This window comes from Mustelus asterias, chromosome 31 (genome assembly GCF_964213995.1).
Source record: "Mustelus asterias chromosome 31, sMusAst1.hap1.1, whole genome shotgun sequence".
Taxonomy (NCBI): Eukaryota; Metazoa; Chordata; class Chondrichthyes; order Carcharhiniformes; family Triakidae; genus Mustelus; species Mustelus asterias.
Window position 1 is genome coordinate 4,014,420 of NC_135831.1, and position 20,496 is coordinate 4,034,915.

The 20,496-nt window shown below is 47.3% G+C and overlaps 1 protein-coding gene across 1 annotated transcript in view; it reads right to left on the reverse strand.

Annotated features, from left to right (window-relative positions):
* The window catches only part of LOC144481627 (uncharacterized), a 74,986-nt gene that overhangs the window by 20,457 nt on the left and 34,033 nt on the right, over positions 1-20,496 (reverse strand). The window contains exons 5-7 of the mRNA XM_078200763.1: positions 11,915-12,054; positions 10,057-10,240; positions 2,393-2,505 (exon numbers count right to left, since the gene is read on the reverse strand). Coding sequence (XP_078056889.1) covers positions 2,393-2,505; positions 10,057-10,240; positions 11,915-12,054 — 437 coding nt within the window. The remainder of the gene's footprint in view (positions 1-2,392; positions 2,506-10,056; positions 10,241-11,914; positions 12,055-20,496) is intronic.

Here is a 20,496-nt window from a genome sequence, read left to right on the forward strand (position 1 = left end):
CACCTAACCTGCACATCTTTGGACACTAAGGGGCAATTTAGCATAGCCAATCCACCTAACCTACACATCTCTGGACATTAAGGGGCAATTTAGCATGGCCAATCCACCTAACCTGCACATCTCTGGACATTAAGGGGCAATTTAACATGGCCAATCCACCTAACCTGCACATCTCTGGACATTAAGGGGCAATTTAACATGGCCTATCCACCTAACCTGCACATCTTTGGATTGCGAGAGGAAACCGGAGCACCCGGAGGAAACCCAGGCAGACACTGGGGGGAAAATGTGCAGAGTCCACACAGATAGTAACCCAGGGCCTGGGATCAATGCTGAGAGACAGCAGTGCTAACCACTGGGCCACCATGCTGCCCCTTCGTGTCAGGGGGACCAGCGGGATGGATGCGTGGGGTTGAGGGGATAGGGCCTGGGTGGGATTGTGGCCGGTGCAAGCTTAATAGGCCAAATAGCCTCCTTCTGCACTGTAGGGAGTCTATCTTCAAACATTCTACCTGAGAAAAATGTATTCAATTTTAAAATTTATTTATTAGTCACAAGTAAGGCTACATTAACACCGCAATAAAGTTACTGCGAAATTCCCCTAGTCGCCACAGTCCGGTCGGTGCCTGTTCAGGTCAATAAACCAGCACGTCTTTCAGACTGTGGGAGGAAACCGGAGCACCCGGAGGAAACCCACGCAGACACGGGGAGAACGTGCAGACTCCACTCAGACAGTGACCCAAGGCCGGGAATCGAACCCGGGTCCCTGGCGTTGAGAGACAGCAGTGCTAATCACTGCATCACCGTGCTGCCCCTTCGTGTCAGGGGGAACCAGCGGGATGGATGCGTGGGGTTGAGGGGATAGGGGCGCGGGTGGGATTGTGGTCGGTGCAAGCTTGAGAGGGCAAATGGCCTCCTTCTGCACTGTAGGGATTCGATGAGTCAAACTTTCGAACAGAGAAAAATGCATTCAATGAAATTAGCGATTAGCTACAGCAGATGAAGCCTTACGTAGTGAGGTAACCAGCACCTGTAACAGTTAACGTGGTGCATCATTGCTGTCAACCTGTCTGCTGCAATATGAAACTAATGTCCTTTAGGGAAGGAAATCTGCCGTCCTTACTGCGGTCTGGCCTACATGTGACTCCAGAGCCACAGCCAATGTGGTTGACTCTCAACTGCCCAAGGGCAACTACGGATGGGCAGTAAATGCTGGCCCAGCCAGCGACGCCCGTGTCCCATAAGAACATAAGAAATAGGAGCAGGAGTAGGCCATCTAGCCCCTCGAGCCTGCCCCGCCATTCAATAAGATCATGGCTGATCTGACGTGGATCAGTACCACTTACCCGCCTGATCCCCATAACCCTTAATTCCCTTACCGATCAGGAATCCATCCATCCGCGCTTTAAACATATTCAGCGAGGTAGCCTCCACCACCTCAGTGGGCAGAGAATTCCAGAGATTCACCACCCTCTGGGAGAAGAAGTTCCTCCTCAACTCTGTCTTAAACCGACCCCCCTTTATTTTGAGGCTGTGTCCTCTAGTTTTAACTTCCTTACTAAGTGGAAAGAATCTCTCCGCCTCCACCCTATCCAGCCCCCGCATTATCTTATAAGTCTCCATAAGATCCCCCCTCATCCTTCTAAACTCCAACGAGTACAAACCCAATCTCCTCAGCCTCTCCTCATAATCCAAACCCCTCATCTCCGGTATCAACCTGGTGAACCTTCTCTGCACTCCCTCCAATGCCAATATATCCTTCCTCATATAAGGGTCCCACGAATGAACCATAGAACCATAGAAAATTACAGCTCAGAAACAGGCCTTTTGGCCCTTCTTGTCTGTGCCGAACCATTTTATGCCTAGTCCCACTGACCTGCACTTGGACCATATCCCTCCACACCCCTCTCATCCATGAACCCGTCCAAGTTTTTCTTAAATGTTAAAAGTGACCCCGCATTTACCACTTTATCCGGCAGCCCATTCCACACTCCCACCACTCTCTGCGTGAAGAAGCCCCCCCTAATATTCCCTTTAAACTTTTCTCCTTTCACCCTTAACCCATGCCCTCTGGTTATAGAACCATAGAAAATTACAGCTCAGAATGAAGATACAAAAAATATTTTAACTTGAGTCTGAGAACATGCAATAAAACAGCACAACCTGGGGACGTGAGCATAGGGGTCTTACAGCATCATAGCCATAGTAACGACAGACGTATCGTCAGGCTAACTAGGGACGGGGAAGAAACGTAGCCTCCCCGGCAACCCACTCGCCCTGCCAGAAAGAAATGTGACGCTTGTCAAGATTAAAAGTAATTTCCCGATACAATAATAAATATGGGATGAGAAAACACGTGACTACCTCCCTCAGACCTAATCAATTCTCTTACCTTCAGCACGCAGGAATGAGAAAGAACTCCCTTCTCCAGGGCCATTCATAACATTCTCAAACTCGGTGTAGTACTGAAAGGGGGGAGGTTCTCCAATGATCCGCAACAGAGACCTACAGCAAAGAAAAAAAAAGGACAACAATCAAATCACCAGCGTACTTGGTTTCATCTCTCCCGACCTCGACCGGTCCGGCAATCCAGTGGAGCCGTCGCGTCGCTCGTCGGTGTTTACGAGGCGGAGAAACAAAACGAAGGAGATCGTCATCGGCTTCAGGAAGCGGAGTGGAGGACATGCCCCTGTCTACATCAACGGGGACGGAGTAGAAATGATCGAGAGCTTCAGGTTTTTTAGGTGTCCAGATCACCAACGACCTGTCCTGGTTCCCCCCATAATCCTGGGTTCATGTCACACTATCGGTAACCCCCACAGCTTTGCCTCCTGGACTTGCAGAGTCTCACTGGCTGTCCTGTCTGGAGACGATACACATCTCTTTAACCTGTGCTTAATGCTCCCTCCACTCACATTGTCTGTACCTTTAAGATTGGCCAGGTTAAAAATTGCCCCTTAGAGTCCTGGGATGCGTAGGTTGGAGGGATTAGCGGGTAAATATGTGGGGTGGGATTGTGGTCGGTGCAGACTGGATGGGCCGAATGGCCTCCTTCTGCACTGTAGGGTTTCTATGATTTCTATGATTCTATGACCTGGCTGGCTGTAGAGATTCGCATTCTAATCAGTATTCTGTAACTTGATTTTGTGTCTCTGTGCCCTGTTTGAGAGCAGATTTCCACTCCATCTGACGAAGGAGCAGCGCTCCGAAAGCTAATGGCATTTGCTGCCAAATAAACCTGTTGGGCTTTAACCTGGCGTTGTTAAAACTCTTACTGGTCCCCCTATGCAGACACTATAGTTAGGAAAGCCCCACCAACGCCTCTACCTTCTCAGAAGACTAAGGAAATTTGGCATGTCCGCTACGACTCTCACTAACTTTCACAGATGCACCATAGAAAACATTCTTTCTGGTTGTATCACAGCTTGGTATGGCTCCTGCTCTGCCGAAGACCGCAAGGAACTACAAAAGGTCGTGAATGTAGCCCAATCCATCACGCAAACCAGCCTCCCATCCATTGACTCTGTCTACACTTCCCGCTGCCTCGGCAAAGCAGCCGGCATAATCAAGGACCCCACGCACCCCGGACATTCTCTCTTCCACCTTCTTTCTTCGGGAAAAATATACAAAAGTCTGAGGTCACGTACCAACCGACTCAAGAACAGCTTCTTCCCTGCTGCTGTCAGACTTTTGAATGGACCTACCTCGCATTAAGTTGATCTTTCTCTACACCCTAGCTATGACTGTAACACTCCATTCTGCACTCTCTCCTTTCCTTCTCTATGAACAGTATGCTTTGTCTGTATAGCGCGCAAGAAACCATACTTTTCACTGTATGTTAATACATGTGACAATAATAAATCAAATCAAATCAAATAAAGGCGGCCTTTAAGACACACGATAATGCAGAATCGCTGAGCAGAGACAGATAACTGAGTTCCACACGCATGAGGACGGCCTCAACCAGGATCTTGGGGTTCGTGTCACGCTACTTGTAACCCCCACCACTTGGCCTGGGTTTGCAAAATCCTACGAACTGTCCTGGCTTGAGACAATTCACCCCTCTTTAACCTGTGCTTAACCCTCTCTCCACTCGCACTGTCTGTACCTGTAAAGACCTGATTACCTGTAAAGAAATCATAGAAATCATAGAAACCCTAGAGTGCAGGAAGAGGCCATTCGGCCCATCGAGTCTGCACCGACCACAATCCCACCCAGGCCCTACCCCCTTATCCCTACATATTTTTACCCGCTAATCCCTCTAATCTACAAACCTCAGGACACTAAGGGGCAATTTTACAACGGCCAATCAACCTAACCCGCACATCTTTGGACTGTGGGAGGAAACCGGAGCACCCGGAGGAAACCCACGCAGACACGAGGAGAATGCGCAAACTCCACACAGGCAGTGACCCGAGCAGGGAATCGAACCCAGGTCCCTGGAGCTGTGAAGCAGCAGTGCTAACCACTGTGCTACCGTGCCGCATTCCAACCACTATCTTGCAGTTGTGTCTCTGTCTGTATATGCCCTGTTTGTGAACCCATCTCTCCACTCACCTGATGAAGGAGCAGCGCTCCGAAAGCTCGTGATTCCAAATAAACCTGTTGGACTTTAACCTGGTGTTGTGAGACTTCTTACTGTGCGTCATTGTTTAGGCATGGCGAGCCACCAGGAAGCAACAGCCACAAGTTTCTTCTGTCTCACCACTTGGCTAGTTCTATCACACATGTAGAGTATAATGGGTCTGCACCCAAAAGGGCTCTTGACATATAATCTGCTGGACTCAACTGAGTGATTCCAGCATTTCCTGTTTCTCTTTAAGACCATTACTAATGATTCCAATTGGGAATTGGGGCGGCACGGCAGCACAATGGTTAGCCCTACAGCCTCACAGCACCAGGGACCCAATTTCAATTCCGGCCTTGGATGACTGTCTGTGCGGAGTTTGCACGTTCTCTCCGTGTCTGCATGGGTTCCCTCCGGGTGCTCCGGTTTCCTCCCACAGTCCAAAGGTGTGCAGGTTAAGTGGATTGGCCGTGCTAAATTGTCCCTTAGTGTCCAAAGATGTGCAGGTTAGGTGGATTGGCCATGCTAAATTGTCCCTTAGTGTCCAAAGATGTGCAGGTTAGGTGGATTGGCCATGCTAAATTGCCCCTTAGTGTCCAAAGATGTGCAGGTTAGGTGGATTGGCCATGCTAAATTGCTCCTTAGTGTCCAAAGATGTGCAGGTTAGGTGGATTGGCCATGCTAAATTGCTCCTTAGTGTCCAAAGATGTGCAGGTTAGGTGGATTGGCCATGCTAAATTGCTCCTTAGTGTCCAAAGATGTGCAGGTTAGGTGGGTTGGCCATGATAAATTGTCCCTTAATGTCCAAAGATATGTAGGTTAGGTGGATTAGCCATGCTAAATTGCCCTTTAGTGTCCCAAAATGTGCTGGTTAGGTGGATTGGCCATATTAAATTGCCCATTAGTGTCCAAAGATGTGCAGGTTAGGAGATTCGTGGGGTATATATGTGGAGTTATGGTGATTGGGACTCGGTAAAATATAAAGGCAGGTGGGTGCAGACTCAATGGGCTGTATGGCCTCCTTCTGCACTGTAGGGATTCTATGAATTCAGGAGAAATTCCATTAGCCAGAGAGGGGGGAGTTACAAAAGGTGTCCAGAGGGGCAATTTCTTTCACACAGAGGGTGGTGAGTGTCTGGAACGAGCTGCCAGGGGTAGTAGTAGAGGCGGGTACAATTTTGCCTTTTAAAAAGCATTTAGACAGTTACATGGGTAAGATGGGTATCGAGGGATCTGGGCCAAATGCGGGCAATTGGGATTAGCTTAATGGGTTAAAAAAAAAGGGGCGGCATGGACAAGTTGGGCTGAAGGGCCTGTTCCCGTGCTGTAAACCTCTATGACTCTATGAGAGTGCTGAGAATGAGGAACTTGCTCCCACAGGGAGTGGTTGAGGTGAATAGTACAGATACAGTTATGGGGAATAGTGTAGATACAGTTCAGGAGAATAGTGTAGATACAGTTCAGGGGAATAGTGTAGATACAGCTATGGGGAATAATGTAGGTACAGTTATGGGGAATAGTGTAGATACTGTTATGGGGAATAGTGTAGATACAGTTCAGGGGAATAGTGTAGATACAGTTATGGGGAATAGTGTAGATACAGTTCAGGGGAATAGTGTAGATACAGTTATGGGGAATAGTGTAGATACAGTTCAGGGGAATAGTGTAGATACAGTTCAGGGGAATAGTGTAGATATAGTTATGGGGAATAGTGTAGATACAGTTATGGGGAATAGTGTAGATACAGTTCAGGGGAATAGTGTAGATACAGTTATGGGGAATAGTGTAGATACAGTTCAGGGGAATAGTGTAGATACAGTTATGGGGAATAGTGTAGATACAGTTATGGGGAATAGTGTAGATACAGTTCAGGGGAATAGTGTAGATACAGTTATGGGGAATAGTGTAGAAACAGTTCAGGAGAATAGTGTAGATATAGTTATGGGGAATAGTGTAGATACAGTTATGGGGAATAGTGTAGATACAGTTATGGGGAATAGTGTAGATAACAGTTATGGGGAATAGGGTAGACACAGTTATGGGGAATAGTGTAGATAACAGTTATGGGGAAAAGTGTAGATAACAGTTATGGGGAATAGTGTAGATACAGTTAAGGGGAATAGTGTAGATACAGTTATGGGGAATAGTGTAGGTACAGTTCAGGGGAATAGTGTAGGTACAGTTATGGGGAATAGTGTAGATACAGTTATGGGGAATAGTGTAGATACAGTTCAGGGGAATAGTGTAGATACAGTTATGGGGAATAGTGTAGATACAGTTCAGGAGAATAGTGTAGATACAGTTATGGGGAATAGTGTAGATACAGTTATGGGGAATAGTGTAGACACAGTTATGGGGAATAGTGTAGACACAGTTATGGGGAATAGTGTAGACACAGTTATGGGGAATCGTGTAGATACAGTTATGGGGAATAGTGTAGATACAGTTATGGGGAATAGTGTAGATACAGTTATGGGGAATAGAGTAGATACAGTTATGGGGAATAGTGTAGATACAGTTATGGGGAATAGTGTAGATACAGTTATGGGGAATAGTGTAGATACAGTTAAGGGGAATAGTGTAGATACAGTTATGGGGAATAGTGTAGATACAGTTATGGGGAATAGTGTAGATACAGTTATGGGGAATAGTGTAGATACAGTTATGGGGAATAGTGTAGATACAGTTCAGGGGAATAGTGTAGATACAGTTCAGGGGAATAGTGTAGATACAGTTCAGGAGAATAGTGTAGATACAGTTATGGGGAATAGTGTAGATACAGTTATGGGGAATAGTGTAGATACAGTTCAGGGGAATAGTGTAGATACAGTTATGGGGAATAGTGTAGATACAGTTATGGGGAATAGTGTAGATACAGTTATGGGGAATAGTGTAGATACAGTTATGGGGAATAGTGTAGATACAGTTCAGGGGAATAGTGTAGATACAGTTATGGGGAATAGTGTAGATACAGTTATGGGGAATAGTGTAGATACAGTTATGGGGAATAGTGTAGATACAGTTCAGGGGAATAGTGTAGATACAGTTATGGGGAATAGTGTAGATACAGTTATGGGGAATAGTGTAGATACAGTTATGGGGAATAGTGTAGATACAGTTCAGGGGAATAGTGTAGATACAGTTATGGGGAATAGTGTAGATACAGTTCAGGAGAATAGTGTAGATACAGCTATGGGGAATAGTGTAGATACAGTTCAGGAGAATAGTGTAGATACAGCTATGGGGAATAGTGTAGATACAGCTATGGGGAATAGTGTAGACACAGTTATGGGGAATAGTGTAGATACAGTTCAGGGGAATAGTGTAGATACAGTTATGGGGAATAGTGTAGATACAGTTATGGGGAATAGTGTAGATACAGTTATGGGGTATAGTGTAGATACAGTTCAGGGGAATAGTGTAGATACAGTTATGGGGAATAGTGTAGATACAGTTCAGGGGAAGCTGAACAAACACATCTGGAGAAAGGAATAGAGCATTATGTTGTTGGGGTGAGATGAGGAGTGATGAGTGAAGGCTCCTGTGCTGCATAGATACCAGCACAGACCAGATGGGCCAAATGGCCTGTTTCTGTGCTGCACGTTCTATGTAGTAGACAATTGTCAGCAATTGCAGCTTTTTTGCTCTTTGTGCATGGAGTGCAGACGCTTCCTAGCTTTCTTTCACAGTTTGTCTATATTAAACTTCAATTTGTTTTACTTCCCAGTGCAACGCAAAGCTTCTTTATACCAGCCTGTCTGTGATCTCCAAGTACAATGCTCCCCCTCCTCCTCCTCCTGCATCCTCTCCCCACCCCAAGCTTGGTGCCATCTGCAAATTTAACTACACTGCACTGAGGCCATTAGGCCCTGTTAATCTACAGGTCGAAAGGTTTCTAGGGACAATAATCGACATCCGCAAGTGATGGAAATTTATGTTTTGGTCCTCTGCTTTCCTGAAAAAGCTGGATTACAATTCCTCGGATCTCCTTGGGTATTGCTACGCGTCAATCCTTCATCTCTCGAATGGCAAATTGGGTGCCGGCAAGCGGTTGAAGAGCGTGCTTTGCCTCTCAAGGGCACTGCGATACTTGAAGGGTTGGAACCACGTTAGATGTTCCGTTTACCCTCAGTATGGAACATGCATGCTTTCCTGCAACTGGACCAACTACTCGAAGACCAGATTTCAAATGTCACCCCGTAGAACCACAGAATCCCTACCGTGCAGAAGGAGGCCAGTCAGCCTATCGGGTCTACACCAACTCTTCAAAAGAGCTTTTTATTCAGGCCCACAGCATGCCCTATCCCCATAACCCCACGCATTTATAATGGCCAATTCACCTAACCTGTACATCTTCGGACACTAAGAGACAATTTAACATGGCCAATCCCCCTAATCTACACATCTACAGACACTAAGGGGCAATTTAGCATGGCTAATCCACCTAACCTACACATTTTTGGACACTAAGAGGCAATTTAGCACGGCCAATCCACTTAATCTGCACATCTTTGGACACTAAGGGGCAATTTTGCACGACCAATCCACCTAACATACACATCTTTGGATACTAAGGGACAATTTAGCATGGCCAATCCACCTAACCTGCACTTCTTTGGACACTAAGGTGCAACTTAACATGGCGAATCCACCTAACCTGCACATCTTTGGACACCAAGGAACAATTTAACATGGCCAATCCACCTAACCCGCACATCTTTGGACACCAAGGAACAATTTAGCATGGCCAATCCACCTAACCTGCACGTCTTTGGACACTAAGGGACAATTTAGCATGGCCAATCCACCTAACCTACACATCTTTGGACACTAAGGGACAATTTAGCATGGCCAATCCACCTAACCTGCACATCTTTGGACACTAAGGGACAATTTAGCATGGCCAATCCCTAACCTGCACATCTTTGGACTATGGAAGGAAACCAGAGCACCCGGAGGAAACTCACGCAAGACACGAGGAGAGCGTGCAAACTCTACACAGACCCAAGGCCAGAATCGAATCTGATCCCTGGCACCGTGAGACAGCAGTGTGTGCCGCCCAATATGAATATTTTGTGGGAATATTAGTACGGTGTCGGCAATTCCCACATCAGCTACAGGAAGGAAAATAGTTTCACTGCGGCAGAAGAAGTTTTGTGTCCGGATGCAGCTGAAATGATGAGTTGGTTTGGTAACAAATAGAGGAACATTCAGAAATCAGACACCAGGTTGGCATAACTCCGGTGCCCTCACAGACTCTTTAGATTCCCACTAACCTCCCAGGTCCATAGACTAAGGATGGATCAGGCAGTAATTTACACAGTGAGGTGCCTCGGATGTGGCGCACAATAGCTATCAAAACCAGTCCAGACGGCAATATTTGACTCAACTTTTCACTCTCTACAGTAAGAGAACACACATGGATTCAGAGAGCACTTTAGAAGACAGCAGCGGGTGGAATAATGTGTCTTGCAGGGGGGGGAGCATACCTGAGATAGTCATGTCTCTCGCTCAGTTCTTCATCAGACAGTACGCTGTCCAAATCAGAAGCGTATTCATCCGACTCGGAGGACACAGGATCTGGACAATCCCAGCTTCGATCCCTTGCGCTCCCAGTACGATTGCCGCTTCTGTCTTCCATTGCCAAATCACGATTCCACAGACTTCCCTCCTCTACAATAATACAGACAGATAAATTTCAATTCCAGATTAACTTGCGCTCAGAACCGTGGGCAGAAATTCAAAATTTTTAAAAAAGCATTGGGTGATTGTGGATGCAGCTCAGCTAGAAACTACAAAAGGGGTGATCTCTTGATTCTAAACCAGATATTTCCAACTCTGACATTCCATTCATTCAAAACAGGCGCACCAAAAATCACAATGCTTTCCGATAATGGGCTCCCCGACATGGTGGAAACATTGAAGCGGTTTAAGAAATATTCAGCATTGATAAAGGCTCATCTGGCCTCAACCTCAACTCTTTTCTCTCTTTACAGATGCTGCCAGACCTGCTGAGATTTTCCAGCATTTTCACTTCTGGAAGTAGTTTAAAGTCACGAACACTGCAATGAACTCACTGTCCAAATCCCCCGAGTCGCCACACTCCGGCGCCTGTTCGGGTAACACTGAGGGAGAATTTAGCACGGGCAATGCACCCTAACCCGCATGTCTTTCGGACTGTGGGAGAAAACCGGAGCACCCGGAGGAAACCCGCGCAGACACAGGGGGAGAACATGCAGACTTATAGAAAGGATATTATTAAACTAGGAAGAGTGCAGAAAAGATTTACTAGGATGCTACCGGGACTTGATGGTTTGAGTTATAAGGGGAGGCTGGATAGACTGGGACTTTTTTCTCTGGAGCGTAGGAGGGGTGAGGGATGATCTTATAGAGGTCTATAAAATAATGAGGGGCATACATAAAGTAGATAGTCAATATCTTTTTCCAAAGGTAGGGGAGTCTAAAACTAGAGGGCATAGGTCTAAGGTGAGAGGGGAGAGATACAAAAGTGTCCAGAGGGGCAATGTTTTTCACACAGAGGGTGGTGAGTGTCTGGAACGAGCTGCCAGAGGTAGTAGTAGAGGCGGGTACAATTTTGTCTTTTAAAAAGCATTTAGATAGTTACATGGATAAGATGGGTATAGAGGGATATGGGCCAAATGCGGGCAATTGGGATGAGCTTAGGGGTTTAAGAAAGAAAGGGCGGCATGGACAAGTTGGGCCAAAGGGCCTGTTTCCATGCTGTAAACCTCTATGACTCCGCACAGACAGTGACCCAAGCCGGGAATCGAAGCCGGGCCCCTGGCGCTCTAAGGCAGTAGTGCGAACCACTGTGCCACCTTGCCTCCCCTGGTAATCACCTCTTCGTGTATGACCGTGTCAAAACAGACACAAAGTTGTCCATTAACTCGCAAGACAGCCCGAAGGGCAAAAGCACCCGCTGCTGCGATACTGAACAATATGGACCAGGGTTGAATGCCCTTGGCTGTGCGGAGTTGCTTGATATTAGCAATCATTGATACAATTAGGAGTCGGTACCCAAGTAATGAAGGTCCTCACCTCAATCCCTGCTGGAAAGTGCAGCTAAGGGTAGGCTCAGGTGCGATGCCCTCTACAGTTGAATAGGCTGGCAACATTCACTCTTAAACTCATTCTTGAAGAATGGCCAAGTTACTGGTGCCCATGGAAACGACATGAGCCATAACCATTAGGAGAGGACAAACACTTCAGGAAGTATTTTTTTTTAAAAAAGGGACTATTTTTCCAGCTGTCGCGCTCCAGTTTGCTGCTCATGTCACAAGTTCTCCGTGGACAGTCTGTTGCGGATCAAAAAATAAGTGGAATTACTTGCCTCCAGCCCGTGCACAACCGAGGCTGGCTTCTTTCTCAGGTGGGCTACAACTGCCTTGGCTTGGACTGACATTGTTGACCGGGACACAGTCAGAAACCCTAACGTCAGTCTCGGCGACACGATCGGTGCCTTCCATCTCTTGGTCAAAAAGTCGGCAAAGCGAGGAGTTGCATCATGAGAGGAGGTGCCAGCACCAGGAGTCTAAAGGACAATGGCAAGTTACCAATCTCCACCCACATCCTAAACTTGCTTGCCAAGTAGCACATGGTACAATAATCTGCAGGTAGGACCAGCTGGATCAAAGTTGGCTTTGGATCAACTCTTGAGGGGTTTTTTTTTAAGCAAGCATGTTTTATTTATTATAAAAGTGACAAGAATAGCTCAGATGAATGAGTGTAGCACTCAAGGTGAGATCACAGGGACAGGAGAGTTTAAATTCTGATCTGTACAGAATTAAGCCATCTCATCAACCATGTCAAGGATAGGATCCAACCCTGATTTAATAGACGCTGACCCCTGTAGCTATGGGGCAATTTCCCCTCCACCCCGATAAGTTCACACGTGTTTGGATGTTCTGTGAGAACGGAAGTAGGTTCGGTTGGGTTGCTTCTCAGGGACTGTTAATTTGTCACGTTATATTCTAATGTGGGGGAAGGTCCATCCACCATGGGTCACTCAAGAAAAATGGTCACCACCATCATGATCACGGCCTGAGCCGGCGAACCAAACGTGAGCAATGGCCTCACATGAGGGAAGATGGGGTGGGGTGGGGGTCACACAGCGATAACACCACACAGTTGGTGGGAAGGGGGGGGGTTGGACGTGATGGTCACACACCCAGGTGGATAGAAAGAGAGGTACCCACCGGCAGAGTGACAAGAGTCCAGTCGAGAGAGGGCGGTCGGGAAAAGGAGTTCAAGAGAAGGAGGTCAAGGGAGGGCAGTTGATGGAGGGCGGTCGAGAAGGAGGTCAAGAGAATGCGGTCAAGAAAGGGAAGTCAAGGGAGAGGGGTCAAGAGAAGGAGGTCAAGGGAATTCAATTGAGAGAGGGCGGTTGAGGGAGGGAGGTCGAGGGAGGGAGGTCGAGGGAGGGAGGTTGAGGGAGGGCGGTCGAGGGAGGGCGGTCGAGGGAGGGCGGTCGAGGGAGGGCGGTCGAGGGAGGGAGGTCGAGGGAGGGAGGTCGAGGGAGGGAGGGAGGTCGAGGGAGGGCGGTCGAGGGAGGGCGGTCAAGAGGAGAGAGGGAGTGCGGTCAAAGGTCAAGTGGTTGGAATCACTGGGCTATGAGAGGAAAGTCGATACAAGGGCCTGTATTGGGCGCCGTCAGCCCCTCCCCCCACCCCCGCGCACGGCAACAGCCGTTGGGCCAGCCGCCTTGCGCAGTTTTCAAATGTGCGCGTGCGCCGGGAAGGCGGACCGTGCAGGGTGAACGCGCGGACCGTGTAGGGTGAATGCGCGGACCGTGTAGAGCGAGAGAGAGCGAAAAGGCGGACCGTGTAGGGAAGATGTCGCACGCCCAAAGCACCTTGCCTCCCTCCCCCAGTCCCTCCACTGGCCTGGCTCACGGTGCCAAAGCCAAGCCTCCCCCACCCATATATACCTTAAGCTGTTCTCATTAACCCTCTCCTTCCTCACCAGCAATCTCCAAGGCTGCCCTTCTTGTTCCTTCGGCTGCAAATGGTCCCCCCCCAACTCCCCAAGCCGTTCAGAAAGGCTGCAAAACTCTTCCTTCCCCCAGCACCTCTGAATCAACACAAACACTGGAGCAAATTAAGTCCTTATATTTTATTTTCGTCAGAAGCCCCGTGACCCTGATGGGCAATGCATTCCCCCCCACCCCATGCATCTGTCTCAGTCACCTGAGGAAAAGTCTTGAGGCAGCTTAGTGTGGTCACCTCACCCTTTTCAACAATATTTGGGAGCATTATAATTCTGCCAAGTTCCCCCTCCCCCCCCCCCAAAATAGCACATGAACATAGAACTTAAACAGAAGTAGAGCCCATTCAGCCCATCAGACTTGTTCCATTTGTTATTTTTGATTTATTATTGATGTGAAAATGCCAGCGTTGGACTGGTGTGCCACAGTAAGAGCTCACCTGATGAAGGGGCAGGGCTCCGAAAGCTTGTGCTACCAAATAAACCACCTGGTGTTGTGATCAAAGATGTGCGGGTTAGGTTGATTGGCCAGGTTAGAAATTGCCCCTTAAAGTCCTGAGATGCGTAGATTAGTGGGTAAATATGTGGGGGTAGGGCCTGGGTGGGATTGTGGTCGGTGCAGACTCGATGGGGCCGAATGGCCTCCTTCTGCACTGTAGGGTTTCTGTGATTTCTATGATCTTACTGATTTATTATTGTCACATGTATTGGCACACAGTGAAAAGTATTGTTTCTTGCCCGCTATACAGAGAAAGCATACCGTTCATAGAGTATGTAGGGGAGAAAGATTTGATTTGATTTATTATTGTCACATGTATTGGCGTACAGTGAAAAGTATTGTTTCCTGCGCACTATACAGACAAAGCATACCATTCATAGAGTACATGGGGAGAAAGACTTGACTTGATTTATTATTGTCACATGTATTGGGATACAATGAAAAGTATTGTTTCTTGCCCGCTATACAAAGCATACTGTTCATAGAGTACATAGGGGAGAAGGATTGGATTTATTATCACATGTATTGGCATACTGTGAAAATTATTGTTTCTTACGCGCTGTACAGACAAAGCATACCATTCATAGAGCAGGAAAGGAGAGAGTGCAGAATGTAGTCATAGAGTCATAGAGGTTTACAGCATGGAAACAAGCCCTTCGGTCCAACTTGTCCATGGTGCCCTTTCTTTTTTAAAACCCCTAAGCTCATCACAATTGTCCGCATTTGGCCCATATCCCTCTATACCCATTTTGCCCATGTAACTATCTAAATGCTTTTAAAAAGATAACATTGTACCCGCCTCCACTACTACCTCTGGCAGCTTGTTCCAGATGCTCACCACCCTCTGTGTGAAAAAATTGCCCCTCTGGACACTTTTGTATCTCTCCCCTCTCACCTTAAACCTATGCCCTCTAGTTTTAGACTCCCCTACCTTTGGGAAAAGATATTGACTATCTAGCTGATCTGTGCCCCTCATTATTTTATAGACCTCTATAAGATCACCCCTCAGCCTCCTACGCTCCAGAGAAAAAAGTCCCAGTCTATCCAGCCTCTCCTTATAACTCAATCCATCAAGTCCCAGTAGCATCCCAGTAAATCTTTTCTGCACTCTTTCTAGTTTAATAATATCCTTTCTATAATAGTGTTAGAATCATAGCTAGTGTGCAGAGAAAGATCAATTTAGTGCGAGGTAGGTCCATTCAAAAATTTGATGGCAGGAGGGAAGAAGCTGTTCTTGAGTCGGTTGTATGTGACCTCAGAGTTTTGTATTTTTTTCCCGATGGAAGAATCATAGAAATCATAGAATCCCTACAGTGCAGAAAGAGGCCATTTGGCTCATCGAGTCTGCACCGACCACAATCCCACCCAGGCCCTATCCCCATATCCCCACATATTTACCCACTAATCTATGCATCCCGGGACACTCAGGGCAATTTAGAATGGCCAGTCAACCTAGCCTGCACATCTTTGGACATCTTTGAAGAAGGTGGAAGAGAGAATGTCCGGGGTGCGTGGGGTCCTTGATTATGCTGGCTGCTTTGTCAAGGCAGCGGGAAGTGTAGACAGAGTCAATGGATGGGAGGCTGGTTTGCGTGATGGATTGGGCTACATTCATGACCTTTTTGTAGTTCCTTGCGGTCTTGGGCAGAGCAGGAGCCCCATACCAAGCTGTGATTCAACCAGAAAGAATGCTTATCTATGGGCTACAGGCAGGTCAATGAGACTGATGGTTCCATGTAGAGCCACCCTGGATCTGATGGGCAGAAAGGTCTCCTCCAGTGCTCTCAATGCCCATGATCCTATGATAGTACAGAGGGACAGCAACTCCAATAGAGGTAGAATTATTATACCTCAGGATAGGCCATTTGGCTCATCGACATCACACAAAATAAATAAGCTTTAAACTTGAGGGTGGGGAATGGAACTGATGGTTCCATGTATAGCTGGCCTGGAACTAATGGGTAAAATGGCCTCCCCCTGAGCTCTAAATGCCTGGGATCCTATGATTGTATAAGATACGAAATCAACAGAGGGAGGACAATTCCAAGAGAATTAAACTCATTATAGCACAGGAGAGGCTATTTGACCCTTTTGAGACCATGCCGGCCACAAGTTATCCAGCCTAATTTCACTGTTCAGCTCTTGGGTGGCATGGTGGCACAGTGGTCAGCACCGCTGTCTCACGGTGCCAGGGGTCCAGGTTCGATTCCTGGCCTGGGTCACTTGTCTGTGCAGAGTCTGCACGTTCTTTCCCCCATGTCTGCGTGGGTTTCCTCCGGGCGCTCCGGTTTCCTCCCACAGTCCGAATGACATGCTGGTTAAGGTGCGTTGGCCGCGCTAAATTCTCCCCCAGCGTTAGCCAAACAGAAGCCGGAGTGCGGCGACTAGGGGATTTTCACAGTAACTTCATTGCAGTGTTAATGTAAGCTGACCCGCGACGCAAAATAAATAAGCTTTAGGGCTACGAGTGGGGGAATGGGACTGATGGTTCCATGTACAACTGGCCGAGACCTAATGGGCAGAATGGCCTTCCCCCATGCTCTGGATGCTTGTGATCCTATGATTGTATAAGGAAGGAAATCAACAGAGGGAGGGTAACTCCAATTAGAATCATTACAGCACAGGAGAGGCCATTTGGCCCATCTGAGACCATGCCAACCTAACTACACCTTTCACAGTAACTTCATTGCAGTGTTAATGTAAGCCTTACTTGTGACTAATAAATAAACTTTACTTTCAGCTCTTAAGTCTGTAGCCCTGCACTTCAACAGCATATCAAAGTCTTTTTTAAAAGCGTTGAGGATTTCTGCCTCTGCCACTCCTTCAAGCATTTTCCAGCCCTAATGGAATAAAAACAATCTTCAACTTCCCTCTAAAACCAATTACGCCACCTGGCTATGAAACTCTTGCTGGTTTGATTAGTAAGTTTGCGGACGACACAAAGGTTGGTGGATTTGCGGATAACGATGTGGACCGTCAGAGGATCCAGCAGGATATAGATTGGTTGGAGACTTGGGCGGAGAGATGGCAGATGGAGTTTAATCCGGACAATGTGAAGGTCTAATACAGATAGGAAATATGCAGTAAATGGCAGAACCCTGAAGAGTATTGATAGGCAGAGGGATCTGGGAAGTACAGATACACAGGTCACTGAAAGTGGCAACGCAGGTGGAGAAGGTAGTCAAGAAGGCATATGGCATTCTTGCCTTCATCGGCCGGGGCATTGAGTTTAGAAACTGGCAAGTCATGTTGCAGCTTTATAGAACCTTAGTTAGGCCACATTTGGAATATGGTGTTCAATTCTGGTCGTCACACTACCAGAAGGATGTGGAGGCTTTGGAGAGGGTACAGGAAAGATTTACCAGGATGTTGCCTGGTATGGAGGGCATTAGCTATGAGGAGAGGTTGGAGAAACTTGGTTTGTTCTCACTGGAACGACGGAGGTTGAGGGGTGACCTGATAGAAGTCCACAAGATTATGAGTGGCATGGACAGAGTGGATAGTCAGAAGCTTTTTCCAGGGTGGAAGAGTCAATTACTAAGGGCATAGGTTTAAGATGTGAGGGGCATGGTTTAAAGGAGATGTACGAGGTAAGTTCTTTACACAGAGGGTGGTGGGTGCCTGGAACTCACTGCCGGGGGAGGTAGAGGAAGCAGATATGATAGTGACATTTAAGGGGCATCTTGACAAATACATGAATAGGATGTGAATAGAGGGATACAGTCCCCGGAAGGGTAGGGGGTTTTAGTTCAATCGGGGCAGCATGGTCGGTGCATCCTTGGAGGGCCGAAGGGCCTGTTCCTGTGCTGTAATTTTCTTTGGTCTTTGAGAGTCTTTCCAAGCCACTATGGCCCCATATGCAATCACATAGCAATCTATGACTTTTGAAATGCTTGTTTGTTTTATTTTATCAAAACCATTGCTCCCTAAAGTAGGGGCCAAGTGACAAGTATGCAGTCAATCTTTTTGACAAAACAATAAAACTAAATCAATTTAACTAAGGGGCAAATTAAAAAGGGCAGCTCCCAAAAAGATGGGGAACTGCCCAAAACAGAAGACAAAGTAGAAAGGAAACGTAAAACTTCAAATTAAAATATGACTAAAGGAATCACGAATACACCCGAGCGCCTGCGGTGTCCAGCGGGCATGGAAAATATAGAATTCCTACAGCGCAGAAGGAGGCCATTCGGCCTACGGAGTCTGCACCAACCACAATCCCACCCAGGCTCTATCCCCATAGCCCCAAGCATTTACCCTAGCTAGTCCCCCTGACACTATGGGGCAATTTAGCATGACCAATCCACCTAATCCGCACATCTTTGGACTCTAAGGGGCAATTTAGCATGGCCAATCCCCCTAACCCACACATCTTTGGACACTAAAGGACAATTTACCATGGCCAATCCACCTAACCTGCACATCTTTGGACTGTGGAAGGAAACCGGAGCCCCCGGAGGAAACCCACACAGATACTTTGATTTTCGATTTGGTTTGATTTGATTTGATTTGTTATTGTCACGTATTGGGATGCAGTGAAAAGTATTGTTTCTTGCACGCTATACAGACAAAGCATACCGTTCATAGAGTACATAGGGGAGAAGGATTTGTTTTGATTTATTCTTGTCACATTTATTGGGATACAGTGAAAAGTATTGTTTCTTGCGTGCTGTACAGAGAAAGCATACTGTTCATGGAGAAGGAAAGGAGAGAATGCAGAATGTAATGTTATAGTCATAGCTAGGATGCACAGAAAGATCACAGGGAGAACGTGCAAACTCCACACAGACAGTGACCCAAGCCAGGAATCGAACCTGGGTCCCTGACGCTGTGAGGCAGCAGTGCACCACCCCTATTATTGATGACTATTGTAGTTAATAATAAGAAAAGGTTTCTAAAGCTAACCACTAACTGTAAACGTAACCACCAACCCTAACCCTAAGCGCCAACTCTGACCCGAACCACGAACCCTAATCACTAACCCCAACCCTAGCCACTGTTCCTAACTTTGATCGCGAACACTGGCCACCAAGTCTAACCTTAACTCCTGCTCAAGAAAATCCTTGATTTTAAAAGTCTCCTCCTTGTTTTCAGAGTCCTCTCATGCCCTCCCTGTGCCCTCCATACCAATCTCTGCAGTCTCCACCGACCCTCGAGGTATCTGCACTTTCCTATTTCTGATCTGTTGCACATCCCCAATTGTTAATCGCTCCACCGTCCGTTGCTGTGCCTTCAGTAGCCTAGGTCCTGAGCCCTCCTTAATTCCCTCCCTAAACCTCTCAACTTCTCCCTCACCACTCCTTTCAGACATGCCTTCAAAGCGACCTCTTTGACCCAGCCTTTGGTCATCATTTACGGGGATGTGGGCATTGCTAGTTAACCTGGCAGTCATCATCCACCCCTAATTGCCCTTGGGGTGGTGGTGGGTGAGCCACTTTGTTTGACTGCTGCAGTCCATGCGTTGTAAATACTCCCACGGTGCCAGGATTCAGACCCAGTGCCAATGAAGGAAGGGCAATATATTTCCAAGTCAGGATGGCGAGTGGTTGGGAGGGGAATTTGCAGGTGATGGTGTTCCCGTGAGTCTGCTGCCCTTGTCTTTCTGATAGTGGGCGTGGGTTTGGAAGGTGCTGCCTAAGGAGCCTTGGCGAGTTGCGGTGCATCTTGTAGACGGTACACACAGCTGCTACTGGTGGTGGAGGGAGCGAATGTTTGTGGATGGGGTGCCAATCAAGCGGGGCTGCTTTGTCCTGGATGGTGTCCTGAGTGTTGTTGGGAGCTGCGCTCATCCAGGCAAGTGGGGGAGTATTCCATCACACTCCCGACTTGTGTCCTTGTAGATGGTGGACAGGCTTTGAGGAGTGAGGAAATCTTAAGACTTAGAAGCAGGAGTAGACCTTTCAGCCGATCAAGTCTGCTCTGCCATTCAACGATCTGATGTGATAATCCTCAACTCCACTTTCCCGCCTTATCCCCACAAACCTTGATTCCAATTACTGATGAAAAATCTCAGCTTTGAACATACTTAACGACCCAGCCTCTATAGCCCTCAGAATTTTACAGATTTCCTACCCGCTGAGAGGGTAGGGAATCTGTAAACAGAGATGAGGAGGAATTTCTTCAGCCAGAGAGTGGTGAATGTGTGGAACTCTTTGCCGCAGAAGGCTTTGGAGGCCAGGTCATTGAGTGTCTTTAAGACAGAGATAGATAGGTTCTTGATTAATAAGGGGATCAGAGGTTATGGGGAAAAGGCAGGAGAATGGGGATGAGAAAAATATCAGCCATGATTGAATGGCGGAGCAGACTCGATGGGCTGAGTGGCCTCATTCTGCTCCTATAACAGGTACAACAGGTGATCAAGAAGACAAATGGGATGTTGGCCTATATCGCGAGGGGGATAGAATATAAAAGCAGGGATGTCTTGATGCAC